The sequence below is a fragment of the Thalassophryne amazonica genome, chromosome 5 (assembly GCF_902500255.1).
Source record: "Thalassophryne amazonica chromosome 5, fThaAma1.1, whole genome shotgun sequence".
Taxonomy (NCBI): domain Eukaryota; kingdom Metazoa; phylum Chordata; class Actinopteri; order Batrachoidiformes; family Batrachoididae; genus Thalassophryne; species Thalassophryne amazonica.
In genome coordinates, this window is record NC_047107.1 from 102851794 (window position 1) to 102876644 (window position 24851).

The window sequence follows — 24851 nt, forward strand, 5'->3', positions numbered from 1 at the left end:
TATAGGCTTTGAAGGATTACATCAAAACTACTTCACGGATTGTCACCAAATTTGCACCACAGATAGGTATTAGGGCATGGAAGACTCCACTGAATTTTGGAGGTGATCCAGATCTGCATTCCGGATCAAGATTTTAATTTGTAATGCTTCACTTTGTCATACATCAAAACTACTTAACGGATTTTCACCAAATTTTCACCACACACTGGTGTTAGGCCTTGGAAGAACTCCATTACATTTGGGAGGTGATCTGGATCTGGATCCAGATTCTGGATCAGGATTTCACTTTGCAGACGTTTAAGGATTACGTCAAAACTACTTCACGGATTATCACCAAATTTGTACCACAGATAGATATTAGGTCATGGAAGACTCCTCTAAATTTTGGAGGTGATCCGTATCCAGATTATGGATCAGCATTTTAATTTGTAATGCTTTACTTTGTTGTATTTTGAGGATTACATCAAAACTACTTAATGGATTTTCACCAAATTTTCACCATACATTGGTGTTAGGCATTGGAAGACTCCATTAAATTTTGGAGGTGATCTGGATCCAGATCCGGATTCTGGCTCAGGATTTCACTTTGTAGACTTTTAAGGATTATGTCAAAAACTACTTCATGGTTACAACATCACGATTTTGTTTCAGCTTCTGGATCAGTATGAAATTCTTGCACTGTGTTGTGGAATCCGGATCCAGGTTAGGGCCCCTTCATACATAACATGATTGAAACCGACTGGTACACGAAGGAGGAATCGCATGCCACTTGTGAAAAATCGGAGCTGCTTCAAACGCCTGATACAGCTGTCACCACAACCATTTGCACACACCAGCAGCCGAAAGACAGCTACTACCCTGCAAGTGCCCATTCGACTCCTCTCAGCAGGTGTCGGACAAATTCCAGGTCCCACACATGAACATCCAATACCTATCGCTGGGCACTTAGAAAAGGCGTTGCTATTCGCGCTCCTGGCATGATAGTGGCGTGCAGATGACTACTTACGAGCCCCCCCCATGCACACACCATGAGCCAACATTGTGGCTGAGTGCGATCGCTGTCCAGTGCAGTGTGCAGCTGGAACAGCTGACCGCTGTGTACTGCAAGTCAGCTAATCACATGAGGACCGGCCAACGTTTGAAATTAATGAGCCAGCTGGGCAGGCTGATGTTACTTCTACCATGTAAATTGTAGTTTACATGACAGACAGAAAGAGTGGAAATTAAATAAAACAAATAAGGGAAAAGGCGTGAACTCATTCATATGTCATCACTTTGCTCATACGAGGTCTGTTAGAAAACTATCCGACCTTTTTATTTTTTGCAAAAACCATATGGATTTGAATCACGTGTGATTGCATCAGCCAAGCTTGAACCTTCGTGCGCATGCGTGAGTTTTTTCACGCCTGTCGGTTGCGTCATTCACCTGTGAGCACGCTTTGTGGGAGGAGTGGTCCAGCCCCCTCGGCAGATTTTCATTGTCAGGAAAATGGCTGAGTGACTGCCACTTTTCTGCATCAAAATTTTTTCAGAAACTGTGAGAGACAGCCAGGTTGAAACCATTCGGAAAATTCAGATGGGCATCACACAGATTAAGGAGTGTTACAGCCAGTTTAAAGACGGAGCACAATGGTAGAGGGCGCGCGGCGCTCCGAGCAGCGATCGACAGGCTGAAACGACCAGATCATTTCCAAAGTGAAGGCTGTGTTGATCCGGGACGTCGTCTGACTACCAGAGAAATTGCAAGAGAGGTGGACATAGCACTTTTTTGGCACATTACACTGTTACAGGAGTTTTTGTAATGAAAGACGTGCAGCGGAATTCGCACGTCAGGACAGAGCCACGTAATGGCGCAGAACAAAAAGCACTTCCGTGTTGGAAGTCTCACGGTACATGCCCAGCTCTTACACCATTCGGAAGATTCAGACGGCTTTGGGTGGCTTTTCAGTCGAGTGAGTATCCGAGAAACTGTCGAAGATCTGGGCATGTCACATGTCCTGTGAGACCAACACGGAGGTGCTTTCGTTCCGCGCCATTAGCGGCTCCGTGGCGAATTCCTCCGCTCCTGTTTTCATGACAAAATCTCCTTCAACAGTGGAATGTGCCGGAAAAGTGCTATGTCCACCTTTTCTGCCATATCTCTGGTAGTCAGACGACGTCCCGGATCAACACAGCATTCAGTTTGGAAATGATCTGGTCGTTTCAGCCTGTTGATCGCCGCTCGGAGCGCGGTGCGCCCTCTGCCATTGTGTGCCGTTGTGTTACAGTCGGTTTAAGGCTGTAACACTCCTTAATCTGTGTGATGCCCATAAAATCGTCCCTGAAAGCCATCTGAATTTTCCGAATGGTTTCCACCTGGCTGTCTCTCACAGTTTCTAGAAAAATTTGATGCAGCACTGCTCCAGCCGTTCAGACATTTTCCTCACAATGAAAATCCAACAAGGGGGAGGACCAGTGCTCACTCAAAGCCTGCTCACAGGCGAATGACGCAACCAACAGGCGTGAAAAAACTCACGCATCAATCAATCAATTCAATCAATTTTTTTAGATAGCGCCAAATCACAACAAACAGTTGCCCCAAGGCGCTTTATATTGTAAGGCAAGGCCATACAATAATTATGTAAAACCCCAACGGTCAAAACGACCCCCTGTGAGCAAGCACTTGGCTACAGTGGGAAGGAAAAACTCCCTTTTAACAGGAAGAAACCTCCAGCAGAACCAGGCTCAGGGAGGGGCAGTCTTCTGCTGGGACTGGTTGGGGCTGAGGGAGAGAACCAGGAAAAAGACATGCTGTGGAGGGGAGCAGAGATCGATCACTAATGATTAAATGCAGAGTGGTGCATACAGAGCAAAAAGAGAAAGAAACAGTGCATCATGGGAACCCCCCAGCAGTCTACGTCTATAGCAGCATAACTAAGGGATGGTTCAGGGTCACCTGATCCAGCCCTAACTATAAGCTTTAGCAAAAAGGAAAGTTTTAAGCCTAATCTTAAAAGTAGAGAGGGTGTCTGTCTCCCTGATCTGAATTGGGAGCTGGTTCCACAGGAGAGGAGCCTGAAAGCTGAACCCTCTGCCTCCCATTCTACTCTTACAAACCCTAGGAACTACAAGTAAGCCTGCAGTCTGAGAGCGAAGCGCTCTATTGGGGTGATATGGTACTACGAGGTCCCTAAGATAAGATGGGACCTGATTATTCAAAACCTTATAAGTAAGAAGAAGAATTTTAAATTCTATTCTAGAATTAACAGGAAGCCAATGAAGAGAGGCCAATATGGGTGAGATATCCTCTCTCCTTCTAGTCCCCGTCAGTACTCTAGCTGCAGCATTTTGAATTAACTGAAGGCTTTTTAGGGAACTTTTAGGACAACCTGATAATAATGAATTACAATAGTCCAGCCTAGAGGAAATAAATGCATGAATTAGTTTTTCAGCATCACTCTGAGACAAGACCTTTCTGATTTTAGAGATATTGCGTAAATGCAAAAACGCAGTCCTACATATTTGTTTAATATGCGCTTTGAATGACATATCCTGATCAAAAATGACTCCAAGATTTCTCACAGTATTACTAGAGGTCAGGGTAATGCCATCCAGAGTAAGGATCTGGTTAGACACCATGTTTCTAAGATTTGTGGGGCCAAGTACAATAACTTCAGTTTTATCTGAGTTTAAAAGCAGGAAATTAGAGGTCATCCATGTCTTTATGTCTGTAAGACAATCCTGCAGTTTAGCTAATTGGTGTGTGTCCTCTGGCTTCATGGATAGATAAAGCTGGGTATCATCTGCGTAACAATGAAAATTTAAGCAATGAAATTAATGAGCCAGCTGGGCTCATATAACAATACATATAACAATAACTACATACATAAAATAAAAATGACAGAACAAAAGAACAGAGTGTGAGCCTTTTTTTTCTGTGAGCTGACGAGGGCCGCAGACAAAGGTGGGCGTGTCCCTGCGACCTGCAGCTGCTCAGATATCAGTGCTCGCAAGCCACAGCTGGAGAACACCTGTAGTGGCTTGTAGAATATACCCTCGCATAACCTCACCGTGAAGCCCGGACGTCAGCATGCTGTCCTCACGTGGAAATAAATTAAAACACATATTGCCTGTTAGCTAACCACTGCATCACTGCACTGCAACGCTGGACACTATTGAGAGGTGTGTGTAACTGTGGGATTTCCCCACATTGTAATAATTAAAACACATATCACATTTGCAACATGGTCACCAGCGGATCACTACGTGCTGGACACGCTATGCCGGCTGATGTGTTCCTGACACGAGAGACGAGCGCATCAGGTAATTCATGTAAAACATAAAAAGGAGAACAGTAATCCACGTCATTTCATTGCTTCCTGGTGTACGACTCAGGGGAGGCTAAGTCCGCTCTTTATAATGGGAATTAAGTATTCTAAATTGTGGTGTTTTTTTATTGTTTTGCTCCGCTGCTGTGTGCGCGACTTTCCATGTGCTCGCACTGTGTTTGTGCACACGAACATCAGCGTGCACGAAACCGTCGCTGTGGTATCGTGCATGCTTGTCCAACCGTGTGTCCCTTCAACAGCAGGTGGAATGTTTCGCGGTTTCCCATTTCATTTTTTTGTTTGCAGATTTTTGTGTTATGTGTGAAGGGGCCCTAAAGTCTGGATCATGATGTGAATCACATATCTTTTATTTTGAGTCCTCGTCAACCCTTGGCAGATGTCAGAAATCTCAGATTGCTCTTGTTTATTGTTAAAATGATTAACTTGCAGAGATTCAATCACTCACTGGTGGTGAAGACTGTGCGGATGACTTTGCTTCTCTTGGGACCAGCGATAGCCTGCAGCCTGACTGTGTACTCTGTAGAGGCGCTGAGCTGAGTCATGCTGTAAGAAACAGCATTGGGACCCAAAACTACCTCCTGAATTGGTGTGGGAGAAGAAATGCATTAAAGTTGTAGTTCAGCATTTTCCTACAGGGATCAGGACTTGTAGAGTCCTGCTGCTACTCACCCGAATTATGCCATCTGCGGACTCAAAGCTGAGGATGTATCCGGTGATGTCAGCGCGAGGCGGCCTCCAGGTTAACAGGACATTCTCTGTTTGAATGTTACTGGCTGCCAGGTCACGGGGTGCATCCACATCTAAACACATGACAGCCATCAACAGGTGTGCCTAAGGACCATGGACCAAGTCCTCCGGTGTGACAGTGCAACACAATAAAGTCTTTCCAAAGGATAGCAAAAATCCATTCAGTGAAAAAAGGCAAGATGACAAATGAAAGTGTGGAAAAAAGTATGTTGCGATGCTTGTTTTGGGATGGGGAAATGGCTTTGGTGTGTTTTTTCTCATCTCTGACACTGGTAACACGTGATTACCCGAGGCCAACATATGGGCATCGGGTATTGACTGTCGAGTATTGACTCCATCTGTCTGTCTGTCTGTGTTCATCATAAGTCCAGTTCTATTACTGCCACAGTCTTCAAATTCACAGGGAAGATTCTTAGGACACAAACCTTGGACAAGTTCAAAGCTGGCTAATCTTGACAGTTCGACCACATTACGCCCATTTTGGCATCTCTTCACTGGCTTCCTGTCCCAGTGAGATCAGATTTTAAGGTTCTGCTACTAGTCTATAAAATTGTTCACGGACTGGCACCTCCCTACCTAGCTGACCTAATTCAACCTTACATACCAGCCCGGGCTCTCAGGGTACAGGACTACTTAGTGTCCCTAGGGTGAAAAAAATAGTCTGCAGGTCATAGAGCTTTCTCTTATCATGCCCCTGTTCTGTGAAATGATCTCCCTGCGTCAATAAAAGAGTCAGATTCTGTGGCGACTTTCAAGTCCAGGCTTAAGACGCACTTATTTTCCTTTTCGTATGGCTAGCATACTGGCAGAGTATAATTCCATGCTTTTTACTCTTTTAATTCATTTTATTAGGAAACAGAGTGTGCCGCAGCCTCAACTATACCTAAATTCTGGGTCTTTCAGTGAAGCTCAGGGCTAGTGGCCAGCGATTACCTTAGTGTTTCCTGTTTTTCTTGTTTTGCTGACAAATTATACTGTATTTCTTGTCTTTCTGATGCCTGGTTCTCTTTGTGTCTCTCTGTTTAAGGTGCAGCTCTATCCAGAGATGGGTGTGGTATTTGTGCTGGCGGCCCTCCTGTCCTGTGCACCAACTGCATTTCCTGTATATTTGTTCTGTGAATTGTTCTGTAATTTATGTCTTTAGCATGGTCCAAGGAAAGGGTCACCCCTTTGAGTCTGGTCTGCTTGAGGTTTCTTCCTCAGAGGGAGTTTTTCCTTACCACTGTTGCTCTGGGGGTTAGTAAGGTTAGACCTTACTTGTGTGAAGCGCCTTAAGGCAACTCTGTTGTGATTTGGCGCTATATAAGCTATTTTAGCTCCAAGATGGCGCCACGTGAAGGCGCCCTGGTATTCTGGTGCTCCCTGTTTTGTCTGTTTTTGTGCGTAAATCGTGTGTCATCGTGCTCCTACACCCGTGAGGAGCTTCTAAACATCAGATCATTAACACCCACAGACATTACGCCAGTTCTTCTAGTGCCTGCAGCTGAACTGGTTCACTTTTTGGCCAAAAGAGTGAGACGCTGGCGGAGAGGTAAACGAGCTGGAGCTCTCGTGCGCCTCAGACAAAGGGGCACGTGCACGCCCCTACCTGGGATATTTCTCTCCAACGTCCACTCACTCTGCAACAAGATGGATGAGCTGGCACTGCTGATGAAGAAAAATAGAGATTTCTTGTGTACTGTGCTTCACGGAGACATGGTTAAATGCACAGACACCGGACTGCACGCTCCACCTAGAGGGATTCCAACTCCTCCGCGCAGACAGAGACCGAGCACTCTGGTGGAAAAACAAGAGAAGAGATGGAGGACTCTGCTTCTATATCAACAACGCCTGGTGCTCCAATGTGACTGTGATCTCCCAACACTGCTCTCCCTCTCTGGAATATCTCCTCATAAACTGCAGACTGTTCTACTCTCCACGTGAGTTTAACTCCATACTTTGCTCCGTGTATATTCCATCGAGCGCGTACGTGCACGAGGCCGAGCGCGCGCTCGCGGATCAGATTATGAGCGTGGAAGAGACTTTACGGACTTCCTTGTTATAATTCTCTGTGATTTTAACAAAGGGAATCTCAGTCAGGAATTACCAAAATACAAACAGTTTGTTAAATGCCCGACCAGAGAGGGAATACAAACAGTTTGTTAAATGCCCGACCAGAGAGGGGAGCACGTTAGATCATTGTTACACGACAGTGAGTGGCACCTACCATGTGGTGGCCCGTGCAGCTTTGGGACTCTCAGACCACGTGATGGTCCACTTGATCCACGCATACAGACAGAGACTAAAACTCTCTAAACCTGTTGTGAGGATGTCTAAAGTGTGGAGCAATGAAGCTGTAGAGGAGCTACGCGCGTGCTTGGGCACTCCGGATTGGGATATGTTTGAGGCTTCAACAGACAGTCTAGATGACTACACGGACACTGTGACGTCATATATTCATTTCTGTGAAGACAGCATCATCCCACAGCGCACCAGGGTGAGATATAACAATGACAAGCCCTGGTTCACACCTAAACTCCAGCAGCTCCGTCAGCAGAAAGAGGTGGCTTTCAGAGAAGGAGACAGAGACAGCTATAGAAGTGCAAAGTACAGATTTAGCAAGGAGGTGGCAAAGGCTAAATCCATGTACAGTTCACGTCTGCAGCAAAGGTTGTCTGCCAACGACTCGGCCTCTGTGTGGAGGGGGTTGAAAGAGATCACCAACTACAAGCCCAAAGCACCTCGTTCTATTGACGACCTGAAGCTGGCCAACGACCTGAACGTCTTCTATTCACATTTTGAAGACATGGACTCACACCTCCCCACCCCCCACACAACTGGATATTCAAACACGCTGGGCCTCCCCCCTCTCACCGCTGCCCTCCCCCTCCCCCCGCTGCCCTCTCGGTCCAAGAGGAGGATGTGAGAAGACATTTCAAAAGGCTGAATCCACGTAAGGCCCCAGGCCCAGACTGTGTCTCTCCTGCCACCCTGAGGCACTGCGCTGATGAGCTGGCCCCAGTCTTCACGGGGATCTTCAACACCTCCCTGGAGTCATGCCATGTTCCACTCTGTTTCAAATCCTCCATCATAGTTCCAGTCCCCAAGAAACCACGCGTCACTGGACTTAATGACTACAGGCCTGTGGCTCTCACGTCTGTAGTCATGAAGACCTTCGAACGCCTGGTTTTATCCCACCTGAAATCCATCACAGACCCCCTCCTGGACCCCCTGCAGTTTGCCTACAGAGCCAAAAGGTCTGTAGATGACGCCATAAACCTGGCCCTGTACTCCATCCTGCAGCACCTGGACTCCCCAGGAACCTACGCTAGGATCCTGTTTGTGGACTTCAGCTCTGCATTCAACACCATCCTTCCGGCTTTGCTCCAGGACAAGCTTTCTCTGCTCCACGTGCCCGACTCCACCTGCAGGTGGATCACAGACTTCCTGACGGACCAGAGTCAGCGTGTGAGGCTGGGAAAGAATGTCTCGAACACTTGGGCTCTCAGCAAAGGATCTCCACAGGGCTGTGTCCTTTCCCCTCTGCTCTTCTCCCTGTACACTAACTGCTGCACCTCCAGCCACGACTCCGTAAAGCTCATCAAGTTTGCGGACGACACCACCCTCATCGGACTCATTTCGGATGGGGATGAGTCTGCCTACAGGAGGGAGGTGGACCGGCTGGTGACCTGGTGCAGCAGCAACAACTTGGAGCTCAACGCCCAGAAAACAGTGGAGATGATCGTGGACTTCAGGAAAGCCACAGCCCCCCCGCCCTCCCTCGCCCTCACCAACAGCCCCATCACCACTGTGGTCTGTCACCGCTTCCTCGGCACCACCATCACCCAGGACCTCAAGTGGGAGTCAACCATCAGCTCCCTCATCAAGAAGGCCCAGCAGAGGATGTACTTCCTGCGGCAGCTGAAGAAGGCCAAGCTGCCTGTCCAGCTGATGGTGCAGTTCTACACGGCCATCATCGAGTCCATCCTCTGCTCCTCCATCACGGTGTGGTACGCTGGGGCCACAGCCAGGACAGACACAGACTGCAGCACATTGTGGCCTCTGCTGAGAAGGCGATTGGCTGTAGCCTTCCATCTCTCCACGACCTGCACGTCTCCAGGACTCTGGGTCGAGCAGGTCGGATCACAGCTGACCCTTCTCACCCTGCACACGGTCTATTCGAACCACTCCCCTCGGGCAGGAAGCTACGGTCCATCCGGACCAGAACCTCCCGCCATGAGAACAGTTTCTTCCCCTCTGCTGTTAGACTCATGAACACCTCATAACTCAGTCACCTTAACCTTAACTCTGTCACTTTATCATTTTATCACGGGTCACTTTAGACAAATGTACTTTGGTTTGTAATTGCACTCCTCCCACTGCACTGTTTTTCTGTTGAACACAGCCTTTCATATTTCATCTTATATTTTATCTTATTTTAGCACATATTTTATATTTTATCTTAGCATTTTATATGGCTTTCTGCTTAATGTTGCACCATTATATCAAAGCAAATTCCTAGTCTGTGAATCCTGTTCATTGGCAATGGCAATAAACTTCTTCTGATTCTGATTCTGATAAATGAAAATAAATTGAAAAATTGAAACTGACATATTTCAAAAGGTAATTTAAGCGGTTAGAAGTCACATTCTCTTTGAATCTGTTCTGCTTTGTTTTTGAGTGGTGGGGGATGACAGTCAATCAGAGTAGAGCTGTACCGTGATGTCAGTGGCTGGTCTCTTCAAAACCGCTTTGCTTTGTGTTAATATGCATTAGAGGTGGGCGATACCGGGAATTTTGGTATTGATCCGATACCAAGTAAATACAGGCCCAGTATCGCCGATATCGATACCGATACTTTTTCATATTTAAGCTTCATAGATCCAAAAGATCCAAAAGACCTAGGATAGAATCTTGCCAAACACTGTACGTGACAACAAAATACTTTATTTTCACAATCAACATTGTTGTTTAAAATATATCACTCAACACAACTTAAAACAAACTCTCCTGAGGTAGAGGGCTGACAAACCACGATACAAGGGTGCGCTGCTCCGTGTTGTGTGACACAGCGCAGCACTGCTCTTACAGACAGAGAGCAGACTTTGATGAATCTGCGTGCACAGCAGTCAGTGCGTGCAGGAGAGAAAAAAGCTTGAGTTTCGATCTTTTTACACGAGGATCATTCAATATCAATACCAGCGTTGGTATCGATATTATCGATATTAGGATCGATCCGCCCACCTGTAATATGCATGTCTTTCATATATTATGTAAAACGCTAGCGAGAAATAAACACTTCTAAAACCGAAAATGTCATTTTTGGAACCTAATAACACCTCTGAACTTACTTCGCGGACATTAGCATGGTGACGTCACAGGCTGGTAGCTAGCTGCAAACTCTGTTTTGTTTGTGTGTAAATATAACTGCTTTGTCATATATCTTTTAAAAGCTAGTGAGAAATAAAGACTTCTAAGGCTGTTTTTGGAGCCTAATAAGACCTCTGAAGTGATTTATAAGACATTTAGCGGACGTTAGCTAACTTCCTATGGAGTTAAATTTAATAATAATAATAATAATAATAATAATAATACATTTTACTTAAGGACGCCTTTCATGGAACTCAAGGTCACCTTACAACACATACATTAAAACAGATTAAAATAACACCAATAAAATCAAAACATTACAAAGTACACAAACAATACAGTGGCTCAAACGGAATATGCAACACAAAATAAATGGGTTTTGAGACCAGATTTGAACAGGGAAAGTGACCTAGTATTGTAAAAGGTCAAGAAGAAGTGAGTTCCAAAGCTGGGGAGTGAGGCGAACAGATGGAACAGTGAGATGGATAGAAGAGGAAGATTGAAGTGAACGGGCAGGTGTAGCGAGGTGAATTAAATCAGACAAATAAGGAGAGGCAAGGTTGTGAATGGCTTTAAATGTCAGAGGCATTATTTTACAGTGTATGCGGTATGTGATGGGAAGCCAGTGAAGCTGGTGAAGTACAGGTGTGATGTGGTCACTAAACAGAGTCATAATGATGATGCACGTTGCAGAATTTTGAACTAACTGTAATTTACGAAGTGATTTGGGGAATGCCAAATAAAAGGAATTGCAGTAGTTAAGTCAAACACCTGCAAATGTACAGAGGGTGATCTAAAAATATTCTTTGATTTGCACAACTTCCACTCTTGTCAAAAGCTCATGTAAACACACATGCAAGATTGATAGAGGGGCTTTATTGAACATATACAAATTATACGTAAGACAACAGGATCTTAATAATTACTTAATTAAACAACTGCAAAGAGCACAATGCTCATATGGCTGAGGGTATTTTAGCATTGTGTTATTTTTTAAATTACAAAATGATTTAAGAGTGTATTTACTTCAATCTGACATGCATTTCGCTGGTAAAAAAGTGAAATTTGTTTCTTCATGCAGCCAATGGACACTATGAAAAATAAATGTTTTCATCTGGGATTCATTTTTTCTCAGAGTTCTGCAGATAATACAATATTTTATTAGCTTTTGATAATCTTGTCTTTTGAATTTTATGTAAGGTTTGGAGAAAAACTGTTTGACAGGTCACAAGTCAATTTTTGAAAGTTTGACATGACAGTGGGGCATTCTGAGGCTTCCTGAGGGGGAAAATTATTGTTGTTTCTTATATTTTCCTGAAAGGTGAGAAAGTAAGCTTAAATAAGGAAAGGACACAAATTTCCAAGGTGTCTTTGATCTATTCTGGAATCCCATTTTACATCAGCTGATCCTGAATATAAGAATTAGCTCTGTGGATTTCTCAAGAGGCCAATGATCAACAATGTACCATTGCAGCGACATGTAATCAAAGCAGTAAAAGCCATCAGACTGTCTATTTGCCACAATTTTGGTGTTTTTTGAGTAATTAGGGAATTATCAGGAATATTGTTTTAATATCCTATTGACATCTATGATTGGCTAAATCAGCATTTGAGTAAGAGGATGTACGGTGAATGTAAGAGGAAAAAACGGTTACTCAAAGATAAAGTGGTTCAGATTAACTGAGGAGGTCAGACAGCAAACGTCACCTGCGAAACAAAGTAAACAGTAAATTATCCTGTATGATCTGACTGACTGAATCACCTGCTCATTGTTACTGAATGTTACTGTCTGTTGTACTTTGCACTTGCACCAGGTGTGGTCTAGGAGCACGCACATGCGCTGTACTGGCTCAGGACTGGGAACCAGCCAGGTAACACACGGGCACCCCCTTGCACTTAAATAAGGAAGCAAATCCACTAAACACCATTTCAATTAACACAGACACTACACGGAAATTGGTTGAAAGCTGGGCGCTCACCGGTGGCAAACTCAGTTGTCGTGGCTGTGCTCTTGGCCAAATCTCTCACAGTGTAGACCTTCACGGTGTAGCGTGTTGCTGGTGTCAGAGAGCTCATGTGAAACTCCACCACATTTCCTGAAACTCGTTCCATCACAGGAGCCACTGGAAGACGGACAGACACAGGTTTATTATTAGATAACTAGAAGCACTCGGAGAGCACAAACCTCCGCCAAGGCCATAGGGTCACTGACGTCACATGGAATACCCTTTGGCAAAGAGACTTATTCCACGTCGTTTCACGCATCTACCATCATGTTTCAGATTCAGTGGTTAACACTCTGGGGCCCGAGGGCATTTTTTTTTTACAGTTCACTCGCCTGGCATAAATGTTTTATTATTGCTGTTAACAGCTCTCCCTGCTTCCCACAATCAAGTTTTATGTCTCTTTTTTTCACAACAACCTGTACTTTCAAAATATATGTGCTATAGTTGTGTTTTATAAGTGTAACAAAGGTTTACAATCAGAAATAAGAAAGGAAAAAGTAAAGCAGAAATCATTTTCCACACACATTTATTCAAAACACAGCAAACTATAATAAACTAGTAACAACATCACTCCTAAAAATAATCTTTGATGTGTCACATCAGGTGAATCTGCCCTACGATTGGATTTTGGAAAACCATGTGATGGTGAACCAATTCCGATTGGACACTCACATTGCTCACGTCATCACACAGCTTCTATGAGGAGTACAAAGATGGTGGACGGTGACTCGAAAGTCCGCAGAGTTAACTTTTCAGCAAAAAAAAGTACTTTTCTATCTCATATCATAAAAAGTTATTTATAATTTAGTAAAGCTTGCTCTCAGCCGTTGTATATGACAGCGTCGGCCCCAGAGGGTTAAACCCTTAGATCTTCAGCAAATGCATTTATAAAGAGAAACTGCATGAACTACACAAGTTTTTTATTTTCTAATAAGTTTATTCAATGAAGAGAAACAAATGCTAAAAAAATTATTGTTGTGTCGTAACTTAATTTTTGTTCAGCCTTTGTGACTATCCTGCAATGATAAAGAATCCTTAAAAAAATTACTGGATCCGGATCGTGTTCTGTATCATTACCAAAATTTAATGACTTCTAAGTTAGCCCAAGATACACCCCTGGTAATAATTTCATTGAAATCCGTTGAGGATTTTTTGAGTAATCCTGCTAACAATCCAACCAACCAACAAGCAAACGGACGCGACGGAAAACATAACCTCCTTGGCGGAGGTAACTATTTTATTTACACTGATGACATGTGCGACAACATGCTGTCAAACTTGGAAAACATGTTAATGTCTTGCTTTTTATTTGCACTGGTCATTATACTATCACATGATGAGTATAAGGAAGTACCCGTGTCTGCGCTGTAGGTGATGACATAACCGTCCACAGTAGCGATGGCAGGCTGCCACAGCAGCAGAGCTTCACCATCTGTGATGTTGACTGCAGTTAGACCGCGGGGCTTATCCAGAGCTGAAACACACAAAGCCACACACAGTCAGCACAACTTCTCAAATACATCTGTTCCCGATGGGTTGAGCTGTTGCACTGTCTTTAACCTACAAGCTCTACCAGGTGATATCCGGATCTTTCATCTCGACTTGAACGTTTTTGCCTTCTGACTTCATAAAAATCTACAATCTCTACATCATCATGAAGGTCAGTGTTCACAACAAGATGATCCAGGAGTGATCCATGCAGTAGTTCACAGTGGGAGAGTCATGGTTTGAAATACAGGAGTTACTCTGGGGCTCTGAACCCCCTAATTAAGACTTGACCCTCCTACAGAGGTAAAAACAACAGTTTGGAGCGTTCAAAACATTCATATGTCCTTCAAATGTGATGGTTCACTTTAATCTTTGGTCCAGTACGTGGCACCAGTCAAAGGAGAGAGGGATGGTGCTAATTCAAACCATGGAGTGTGGATCCCAAGGGCCAACCACCACCAGGATGAGCTGATCCTGTAGACTGGCCATGCCTTAAATGGAGACTGGTGGAACCACCTGTCCCCTTATGCTTTACCCCCCCCACCCCCAAAACACTTTAGGAAATGTGGGTCTAATTTTTACCAGCATGAACAAATGACTTACATGGTTGTATAGGTTGGAGGACGTATTGGTCTCACCTGTGGCAACGCTGTCTGAACCAGGATCACTCTCCCTTTGACCCTTTACAGCTACAATGGTGACCTGGTAGGTGACCCCGGGTGTCAGGTTGGATAACACCGTCTGTGACTCAGAGCCATCCACCATCAGTGTCTTAGCGCTTCCTGGAAGCAAAAATAAAATGTGATATATTCAGATATTACCAATATCATTCAAGCATGCATTGAGATTTTATCAGCTATATTACAGGATGATATTTTTGTTGTTAACAAATAGAACTCCAGTGAAACATAAATAGATATGACTGGCCACTAGGGGGCAGTGTCAGCACATTATTAGAGGAAGCAATGTGAGTTTTTCCTGCAGGTCATTATAGTCTCCAATATAAACCATTTCTAACTGCAAAAAGTATTACTTTTAAAGATAAGAATTCTTTTAATTACAACTAACATTCACAAATGGTAAAGTCAAGTTAGAAGAAGCCCCCCTGCCCCCAAAACTGTTTCTTTTTTTTTCTCTTTTGGTGGACGTCATTGGGGTTGGGGTTGTCCCATTCCTCCCAGTACCTACTATCATGTGCATTACGGATCTAATGTGAATTAAGTGATGTTTCTGTGATGCGTTTGACCCTGACCTCCGTGAGCAGGAATGAAGGTGACCCTGTAGCTGTCTACTCGAGCTCGGGGAACCATCCAGTGAACGGTGGCTGAAGTATCGGTGACGTCAGAGAACCGGATTCCCTTGGGCGGGCCCAGGTCTGGTAGAAAAAACACAGAAAGAGGAGGTGGGGACAAAAAAAACCCACACAAGAGTTGAATCAGTATGGGTACTGGCTTGTTAGTCCGGCAGAGACCGGAAATGTAGAAATGTGTCTCACTGAACATCAGTAATCATGGAGATATTGTACAACACTTCTGCACATCATCAGAAAGCAGAGAAGAAAACACAAGCATGTGTTCTGTTAAGGTAGTCGGGGCTGATCCAGAGCGAAAAAGGGTGAAGGAGCGCAAAGAGGTAGACAGACAAAAGGAGTGTGTGGAGACACAGGCTCACGGCGACCCGTCCCAGCATCAGCGAGTCTGCACTATCTTGCGTGACAGACCTGAGGAGATTAACTTGCCCTCATTTTGTGGAAATACAAAAGTGAATCATGCTACACACACACACACATATACAACCCGGGAGTAAAGCCTTTACCCTGAGGGTGAGCAAGAGGACACGACCACAGACGCCCATTCTGTGTGACATAGACGGCGAAACAAGCCGTCCCCCACCCACACAAAGAGAAACAAGCAAGCAACCAAAGGCAACATTTGGTACAACAATTGGAAAAGAAGAAAAGCAGAGCGAAAGAAGCTGCGTTCATGTCCAGAATGAATGATGTGGGTTTTTAGCGACAAATGCACATATTTTTGGTATGAAGCTGCTATGTTTAATAATTTACGAGTAATATAGATCAAACAGACCCAAAGCATAATGTATAAACTATCCATTGAAACCAGGAAAACAATATTTTGCAAAGAAGCAGAAGTTCTATTATAGGCCCTGTGGACCAGTGGAGCCGGCGCTTATGGCCAGATTCTTTAGCAAGAAGTGGTTTAACTCCCGCTCCCAGATTACTTCCCCAGTCAAGGTCAACATGCATTTATAGCTGGTTGGACTGGGCCAATGCAGATGAGGTGTCTTGTCCAAAGACATAAACAAATAGCGTGACCCAACTCCTTGTCCAACTGAGCTACCTGCATCATCTGCAACAGCTTCACGTTTGCCAAATCAAACAACTCCACATCATCATTTCTAAAACAGAAGGCACGTACTAGAAACCCACATTTTTTTTCAGCGCTGTGAAGGATGTCGCCACCATGTGGTCAGTCTGATTCCACAGTGTGTCATTAACCTGTGTTGTGGTAGAACATCTTATATGACCATCTGCTCTTCAGAAGCGCTGACAAATAAGATAAAACACTGAAAGGAGACCAAACCCCAGGACACAGCACCACCAACACAAGGCACAAAATGCAGCCAGATCTGGTCTTCATCGAAAAGGAACGATCAGTGAAAGAGACTGACTCCATTTCTAACTGCACTTTGACGAATGGCAACGTTAAGTGCCTTGGACAAACACCGAGAAGCATTGTTACTTGGTTAGTAGACTGCAATACAAAAAGACAAATAACTGCTAAAAACAGAGTAGATCCCACTCAGTAGAATAGGACAGAAACAGAGCAGATGCCAACAGAGGTTCTGACATGTCCAGAACTTAAGTTCCACTTTCTCCATTCCACCTTCTAACCAGGTACCTGTTCGCACCACCTTGGTTATTGACTTGGAGCTTCGCTCCAGAACAACCCCAAAGATCACAACTTTGTACTCTGTGTCCTCGGTGAGATCAGTGACCTCCACGCTTCGCTCCTCTCCATCCAGCACCAGCTCCCGTGGTTGGCTTAGGTCCTGAGCCTGGTTGACCATTATGACAAAGACATCAAAGACATCTTCTACAACCATCCAGGTCAACCTAAAGCTCTCCGGGGTGACCTCAGAGACCAGGAGAGCCTCCACCTCTGGTTCAGCCTCTGGGTGACAGGGAAAATGAGGTTTTCTCCTCCGTGGATCTTACGAGTACGCTGACATTTTAAAAAAGATGGCAGAGTAAATATCATGGACCTGATGTGAAAATACCACCAGACCTTTATCTACCCAAATCTGGTAAAAACAAGAAAATTAGTTACAAGGGAAAGAAACTGAAAAAAGTGGGTAACACGTTATTCACACTTAAAGACATAAAGCCATTTAAATAAATACATTTTTGCCTAACTAACAAACCCAAGATTAAAGGCTAATTACTCTTATTTTTCCAGTTTCCTCTCACCATCAAAAACATGCACATTAGACCAGTGCGTGATCAAGACAGCGTGTGAAGATTAGTGGATGTTCACTGTTCCAAGTCATTTGATGACGACTAATTGTGTGGAACTTGGACGAGTTACTTGTTGAGAAGATTTCTCTCAAAGAGATGAACTGTCAATTATTATCAATTATCAATTATTAAAAGGATGAATTATCCATCCATCCATCCATTTTCCTCCGCTTTATCCGGAGTCGGGTCGCGGGGGCAGCAGCTCAAGCAAAGCCGCCCAGACCTCCCGATCCACACACACCTCCCCCAGCTCCTCCGGGGGAACCCCAAGGCGTTCCCAAGCCAGCCGAGAGATGTAGTCCCTCCAGCGTGTCCTGGGTCTTCCCCGGGGCCTCCTCCCAGTGGGACGTGCCCGGAACACCTCTCCAGCGAGGCGTCCAGGGGACATCCGGAAAAGATGCCCGAGCCACCTCAAGGGACTCCTTTCGACGTGGAGGAACAGCGGCTCAACTCCGAGCTCCTCCCAAGTGACCGAGCTCCTCACCCTATCTCTAAGGGAGCGCCCAGCCACCCTGCGGAGGAAACTCATCTCGGCCGCTTGTACTCGCGATCTTGTTCTTTCGGTCATGAGCCAAATCTCATGACCATAGGTGAGGATTGGAACGTAGATCGATCGGTAAATCGAGAGCTTTGCCCCCCTACTCAGCTCTCTCTTCACCACGATGGTCCGATACAGCGACCGCATCACTGCAGATGCTGCACCGATCCGTCTATCGATCTCACGCACCATCCGTCCCTCACTCGTGAACAAGACCCCGAGATACTTAAACTCCTCCACTTGAGGCAAGGACACTCCACCGACCTGAAGAGGGCAAAGCACCTTTTTCCGGTCGAGAACCATGGCCTCGGATTTGGAGGTGCTGATTTTCATCCTGGACGCTTCACACTCGGCTGCAAACTGCCCCAGTGCACGCTGAAGGTCCTGATTTGACGAAGCCAACAGAACCACATCGTCCGCAAACAGCAAAGACGAGATTCTGTGGTTCCCAAACCAGACCCCCTCTACACCCTGGCTGCACCTAGAAATTCTGTCCATAAAATAATGAACAGAACCGGTGACAAAGGGCAGCCCTGGCGGAGGCCAACGTGCACTGGAAACAGGTTTGACTTACTACCGGCAATGCGAACCAAGCTCCTGCTGCGGTCGTACAGGGACCGGATAGCCCTTAGCAAAGGACCCCGGACCCCGTACTCCCGGAGCACTCCCCACAGGGTGCCCCGAGGGACACGGTTGAACGCCTTCTCCAGATCCACAAAACACATGTGGACTGGTTGGGCGAACTCCCATGAACCCTCGAGCACCCGATGGAGCGTGTAGAGCTGGTCCAGTGTGCCGCGACAAGGACGAAAACCACACTGCTCCTCCTGAATCCGAGGTTCGACCATCGGTCAAATTCTCCTCTCCAGTACTCTGGAATAGACCTTACCGGGGAGGCTGAGGAGTGTGATCCCCCTATAGTTGGAACACACCCTCCGGTCCCCCTTCTTAAACAGAGGGACCACCACCCCGGTCTGCCAATCCAGAGGCACTGTCCCCGATCGCCATGCGATGTTGCAGAGGCGTGTCAGCCAAGACAGCCCCACAACATCCAGAGACTTAAGGTACTCAGGACGGATTTCATCCACCCCAGGAGCCTTGCCACCAAGGAGCTTTCTAACCACCTCTGTGACTTCGGCCTGGGTAATGGATGAGTCCGCCCCTGAGTCCCCAGTCTCTGCTTCCTCTTCGGAAGACGTGACGATGGGATTGAGGAGATCCTCGAAGTACTCCTTCCACCGCCCGACAACATCCCCAGTCAGGGTCAACAGCTCCCCACCCACATAGTAAACAGTGCTGGTGGAGAGCTGCTTCCGCCTCCTGAGGCGTCAGACGGTTTGCCAGAATCTCTTCGAGTCCGACCGATAGTCCTCCTCCATAGCCTCCCCGAACTCCTCCCAGACCCGAGTTTTTGCCTCTGTGACCGCACGGGCTGCGGCACGCTTGGCCTGCCGGTACCTGTCAGCTGCCTCTGGGGTCCCACCTACCAACAAAGATAAGTAGGACTCCTTCTTCAGCTTGACGGCATCCCTTACTTCCGGTGTCCACCACCGGGTTCGGGAATTGCCGCCGCGACAGGCACCAGAGACCTTGCGACCACAGCTACGAGCAGCCGCATCGACAATGGAGGGGGAGAACATGGTCCACTCGGACTCTATGTCTCCAACCTCACCCGGGATCTGGGAGAAGCTCTCCCGGAGGTGGGAGTTGAAGACCTCGCTGACAGAGGGTTCCACCAGTCGTTCCCAGCAGACCCTCACGATACGTTTGGGCCTGCCAGGTCTGACCGGCTTCCTACCCTCCCAGCGGATCCAACTCACCAGCAGGTGGTGATCAGTCGATAGCTCTGCCCCTCTCTTCACTCGAGTGTCTGAGACACGTGGCCGAAGGTCCTCTGATACGACTACAAATCATCGACCTCCGGCTCAGGGTGTACTGGTGCCACGTGCACTTATGGACACCCTTGTGCTCGAACATGGTGTTCGTGATGGACAAACTGTGACTAGCACAGAAGTCCAACAACTGAACACCACTCGGGTTCAAATCGGGGAGGCCATGCTTCCCGATCACCCCCCTCCAGGTCTCACTGTCGCCGCCCACGTGGGCGTTGAAATCCCCCAGGAGAACAATGGAGTCCCCAGTCGGAGCGCTATCTAGTACCCCTCCCAGGGACTCCAGGAAGGTCGGGTACTCTGCACTGCTGCTCGGCCTGTATGAATTATTATTATTATTACTATTATTATTATTATTGACTCCAAGTAGAGTCTGGCTGTTGTTTACTCATTTTTACTGACTGTGGGCTCATTTTTCACTGCACCACCACGTCCTGCACCTCTATAGAAACAGCACAATCATGGAGAACAACCAAAAAAAAGCCTTTTGTGCAATATAACACTGTTATCATATCTTAAAATCACAAAACAAGAAAAAATAAATTTAATTTCCTTGGGGGGGGGGGGGGGGGGGGGGGGGGGGGGGGGGGGAAGATTAATCCAGGTTTTGAGTATATTTCTTATTGTTACATGGGAAACAAGGTACCAGTAAATTCAGTAGATTCTCACAAATCCAACAAGACCAAGCATTCATGATATGCACACTCTTAAGGCTATGAAATTGGGCTATTAGTAAAAAAAAAGTAGAAAAGGGGGTGTTCACAATAATAGTAGTGTGGCATTCAGTCAGTAAGTTCGTCAATTTTGTGGAACAAACAGGTGTGAATCAGGTGTCCCCTATTTAAGGATGAAGCCAGCACCTGTTGAACATGCTTTTCTCTTTGAAAGCCCGAGGAAAATGGGACATTCAAGACATTGTTCAGAAGAACAGCGTAGTCTGATTAAAAAGTTGATTGGAGAGGGGAAAACTTATACGCAGGTGCAAATAATTATAGGCTGTTCATCTACAATGATCTCCAGTGCTTTAAAATGGACAAAAAAAAAAAGAAAAAAAAAACAGAGACGTGTGGAAGAAAACGGAAAACAACCATCAAAATGGATAGAAGAATAACCAGAATGGCAAAGGCTCACCCATTGATCAGCTCCAGGATGATCAAAGACAGTCTGGAGTTACCTGTAAGTGCTGTGACAGTTAGAAGACGCCAGTGTGAAGTGAATTTATTTGCAAGAATCCCCTGCAAAGTCCCTCTGTTAAATAAAAGAAATGTGCATAAGAGGTTACAATTTGCGAAAGAACACATCAACTGGCCTAAAGAGAAATGGGGGAATATTTTGTGGACTGATGAGAGTAAAACTGTTCTTTTTGGGTCCAAGGGCCGCAGACAGTTTGTGAGACGACCCCCAAACTCTGAATTCAAGTCACAGTTCACAGTGAAGACAGTGAAGCATGGTGGTGCAAGCATCGTGATATGGGCATGTTTCTCCTACTATGGTGTTGGGCCTATATATCACATACCAGTTATCATGGATCAGTTTGGATATGTCAAAATACTTGAAGAGGTCATGTTGCCTTATGCTGAAGAGGACATGCCCTTGAAATGGGTGTTTCAACAAGACAATGACCCCAAGCACACTAGTAAACAAGCAAAATCTTGGTTCCAAACCAACAAAATTAATGCCTCGCAGATGTGAAGAAATAATGAAAAACTGTGGTTATACAACTAAATACTAATTTAGTGATTCACAGGATTGCTAAAAAAGCAGTTTGAACATAATATTTTCGAGTTTGTAGCGCCAACAGCAGATGCTACTATTATTGTGAACATCCCCTTTTCTACTTTTTTTACTAATAGCCCGATTTCATAGCCTTAAGAGTGTGCATATCATGAATGCTTGGTCTTGTTGGATTTGTGAGAATCTACTGAATCTACTGGTACCTTGTTTCCCATGTAACAATAAGAAATATACTCAAAACCTGGATTAATCTTTTTAGTCACATAGCACTACTATTATTCTGAACACTACTATATATCATACATTTTTGTATGATGTTTTATTTTTCTGTTTTACAGTCTTTTGGTGATATCACTCTGTCTGCTCCTCTCTGCAGATCAGTTGAAGATTCACTGAATTTTAGACACGTGATGTTTTAAATGAGACACTCAGATTGAAGTGATTTTGATTTGCTAGTTTTAAGCTTAGACTCGGTTGTTTTTCCTGACAGAAGCGTTTGGTGCACATGATTAGTTCCAGGACTGTCGTCAATTTGAAAACGCGATGACAGTTTCTATTTTTACAAGGAGTGTCTATGATAATTTTGTAATTTTGGTGACATTTTTAAAACAAAAAGTTTAACGTGTGGAAATAAGACTTCTTTGAAAGTCTTAAGGAACCTTAACCTGTTTGGCTGTGATTTTGGTTATTGTTATTGTTGAAAAATAAGACTCCCATTCCTAGAGATACTGCATTGCATTTCCTCACGTGCTGCATTCTACTGCAAAAGGACACCTCTGACATGATGATCGCAAGTAAAAGAGCACTGAGGAAGTGATTTGCTACATTGGGTAGGCCACCACATGCACCATCTTGTTCCTAGGCTTTGGCTGTTTATTGTCTGTCACCTGCTGGACATGCCTGGGCATGTTGCGGGAAATAACCTTATCATCAAGTGCATGATGGAAATTAGGAGCAGGTGTGGCTAAAGTTACACGTGGCCTTCACTGAGCTTGTTTGTCAGATTCTGTCATTTCCAAACCCTGGATATGGTTTCCACCAAGGCCGCCGCTAGCTTGCTCCAGGAACGAGCTGCAATGAATTTCAGGCCTGAAAAAGGCCCGATACAAACACATGTATCCAGTTGCATTGATTTGAGGACAGAGAAAACACAGTTTGAAATATTTGCACATTGCATGTCAGATTTGTAAAACAACAGCTGTTTCTGACAGAACAGAGCTCAAACAGAAAGCAGTCTGTGAAGGGCGTGTATGTGGCACTGGGAAGCTAGTGGAAGAGCAGTCATTAGCGGCAGCCAATAGAGGCAATAATAGGAAGAGAGACTGAGAGATGGCGGGAGCCTACAGCTGCCGGTGGGGGAAAGAAAAAAGCTCTTTCTCCAGAGGATGAGAGCTGCAGCTAATTAGCTGGAGAAACTTCCGCTAGGGGCACAGATGGACGTATGGACTGGTCAAGGCTTTTAAAGCAGCCTGGATGGAAGCAGAAAGCTTGACTAAACCCGAGAGCCGGCGCTCATTAAAACGCTGAAACCAAATGTGAGGGTCTCTGGGGTCCTTACGCTAGCCTGACCACTACCCTTGTTTTTCTTTTTTTTTTTAAATCGTGAGGAAAAACGCATGAGACATTCGTTCTGAGAAGTGGCGGTGGAAATGAGTAGCAGACCAGGCAAATCCCGGGGAGCTGTCACTCTTCATTAGCTGCAGAGCAGCTTTAGCTGGTCAGTGGAGGGGGGGGGGGGGCACATCCATCAGAGGGAGCTAACGTGTGCGAGCTTGCAACTGATCCCTACCCAATATCCTTCCACATGCCCCAAGACCTGAGGGAACAAATCCCCGCTCACAAAAGGGAGCCTGTTGGTGGAGGATGTGCACAGCGCAGCCGGCTAACCTGCTAAAACAAGGGTCTGTAGTCTTACGTGTACCGGAGCGCCTCGTGGTGACAGAATCAGAACCGTGCCAAGTGCATTGTGGAGCTGTCATCTGAGTCTAATCGAGGTGTAGGCCATCTTCCTCCCCCCTAGTGGTGAAACGATGACCACCGTGCATCCTATAATCAAATTAGTCGGTGATTGTATTCTCTATTTGGAAGGTGTTATGGATTAAGTGACGCTAATGAAAAACGTTAAGATGGGTTCTCTGCACATTAGCATGCAGACAATACGGCAACTTGAGTGCGTGCCATATTCTGCGCGGGCCCCAGAAGCACCCCGGCACCGGAGCCCAGGGGCAAAGGCAGCATGAGAATGAAGCGCGGTCCAGGCTCGAGGGAACTGGGGATGCATACAGACGAGAGGCCTCACACAAGTGACAAAAGCGCCACAGGGATTTTTTTCCCTTCTCTGTCAGTCCTCCCATCTTTCTTCCATTTGACTTGATCCTCATCAGTGAAATGCTAAATGATAATGCTGGAATAGATGCAAAGATTTAAAAAAAATTAGCTTGTTTTTGACTGACTGTGCTCAGAGGGTTTAACAAGGTGACGGTGAGGATGTTATACTTTATTTAAAGATCCCCGGAAGCCTTTATGAGGCATCATTAGTCTGTTTTGGTGTCAATGTTTGCAGTCCAGTCATTAGGCGCTTACTGTATGTCACAGTGAGTTAATTACAGATAATGACTGTGATTGGTGCAGCGGGGCGGGGACACCAGCGCACCTGTTGTCCCGCACTCAAACACCATGCTGGCCTTTATTCTTTATGTGCTTTCCCAGGTGATGATTTCAGGCGGGAATCACACACCGACAGGCAGGCTGACGGCTTCATGCGGGATCAGCTGCGGATCTGCGGCAAATCTAATGTAGCTTGAATGGGTTTTGTGTGTGTGCCAATGCAGAGTGTTTCACAATCCTTGCATCAAAAGAAGGGATATGATGATGGATGAGGAAGTGCTGGTTGGACTTTTGGACTGTACACTGTCTGAATGGCAAACGGGTTTTCTTTACCCTTTGGAAAAAAAAATAAGGCTTTCACCACACTGGCTAACAGAAAGCACATCCCTCTGACATGTGATTGCAAAAACAATGAAATTCCAGTTTGTACTCAGAAAAGGAACGCTGAGTTGTTATCTTGAAGTAAGTACAGAGGGATTACCAGAATCAAAACCAGAGAGCACTCAGACAGTGTTCACCATGTAAGGTCCAACAGTCCTGTGTTTAAGGGTCAGTATCTCAAAATGCTACGAAGAGACTCCAGTATAACTTAGTGGAGCAGTTGGCCATCTGTCAAAGAACAATTCT

The 24851-nt window shown here is 45.5% G+C and overlaps 1 protein-coding gene across 2 annotated transcripts in view; it reads right to left on the reverse strand.

Annotated features, from left to right (window-relative positions):
* tnc (tenascin C) overlaps window positions 1-24851 on the reverse strand; it is a 131460-nt gene that overhangs the window by 16953 nt on the left and 89656 nt on the right. The window contains exons 13-19 of one of the 2 annotated variants that reach the window (XM_034171005.1): window positions 16837-17109; window positions 15171-15293; window positions 14557-14700; window positions 13785-13904; window positions 12404-12547; window positions 4998-5128; window positions 4774-4906 (exon numbers count right to left, since the gene is read on the reverse strand). In XM_034171005.1, coding sequence (XP_034026896.1) covers window positions 4774-4906; window positions 4998-5128; window positions 12404-12547; window positions 13785-13904; window positions 14557-14700; window positions 15171-15293; window positions 16837-17109 — 1068 coding nt within the window. The remainder of the gene's footprint in view (window positions 1-4773; window positions 4907-4997; window positions 5129-12403; window positions 12548-13784; window positions 13905-14556; window positions 14701-15170; window positions 15294-16836; window positions 17110-24851) is intronic. The other variant, XM_034171004.1, reaches the window with a different exon arrangement.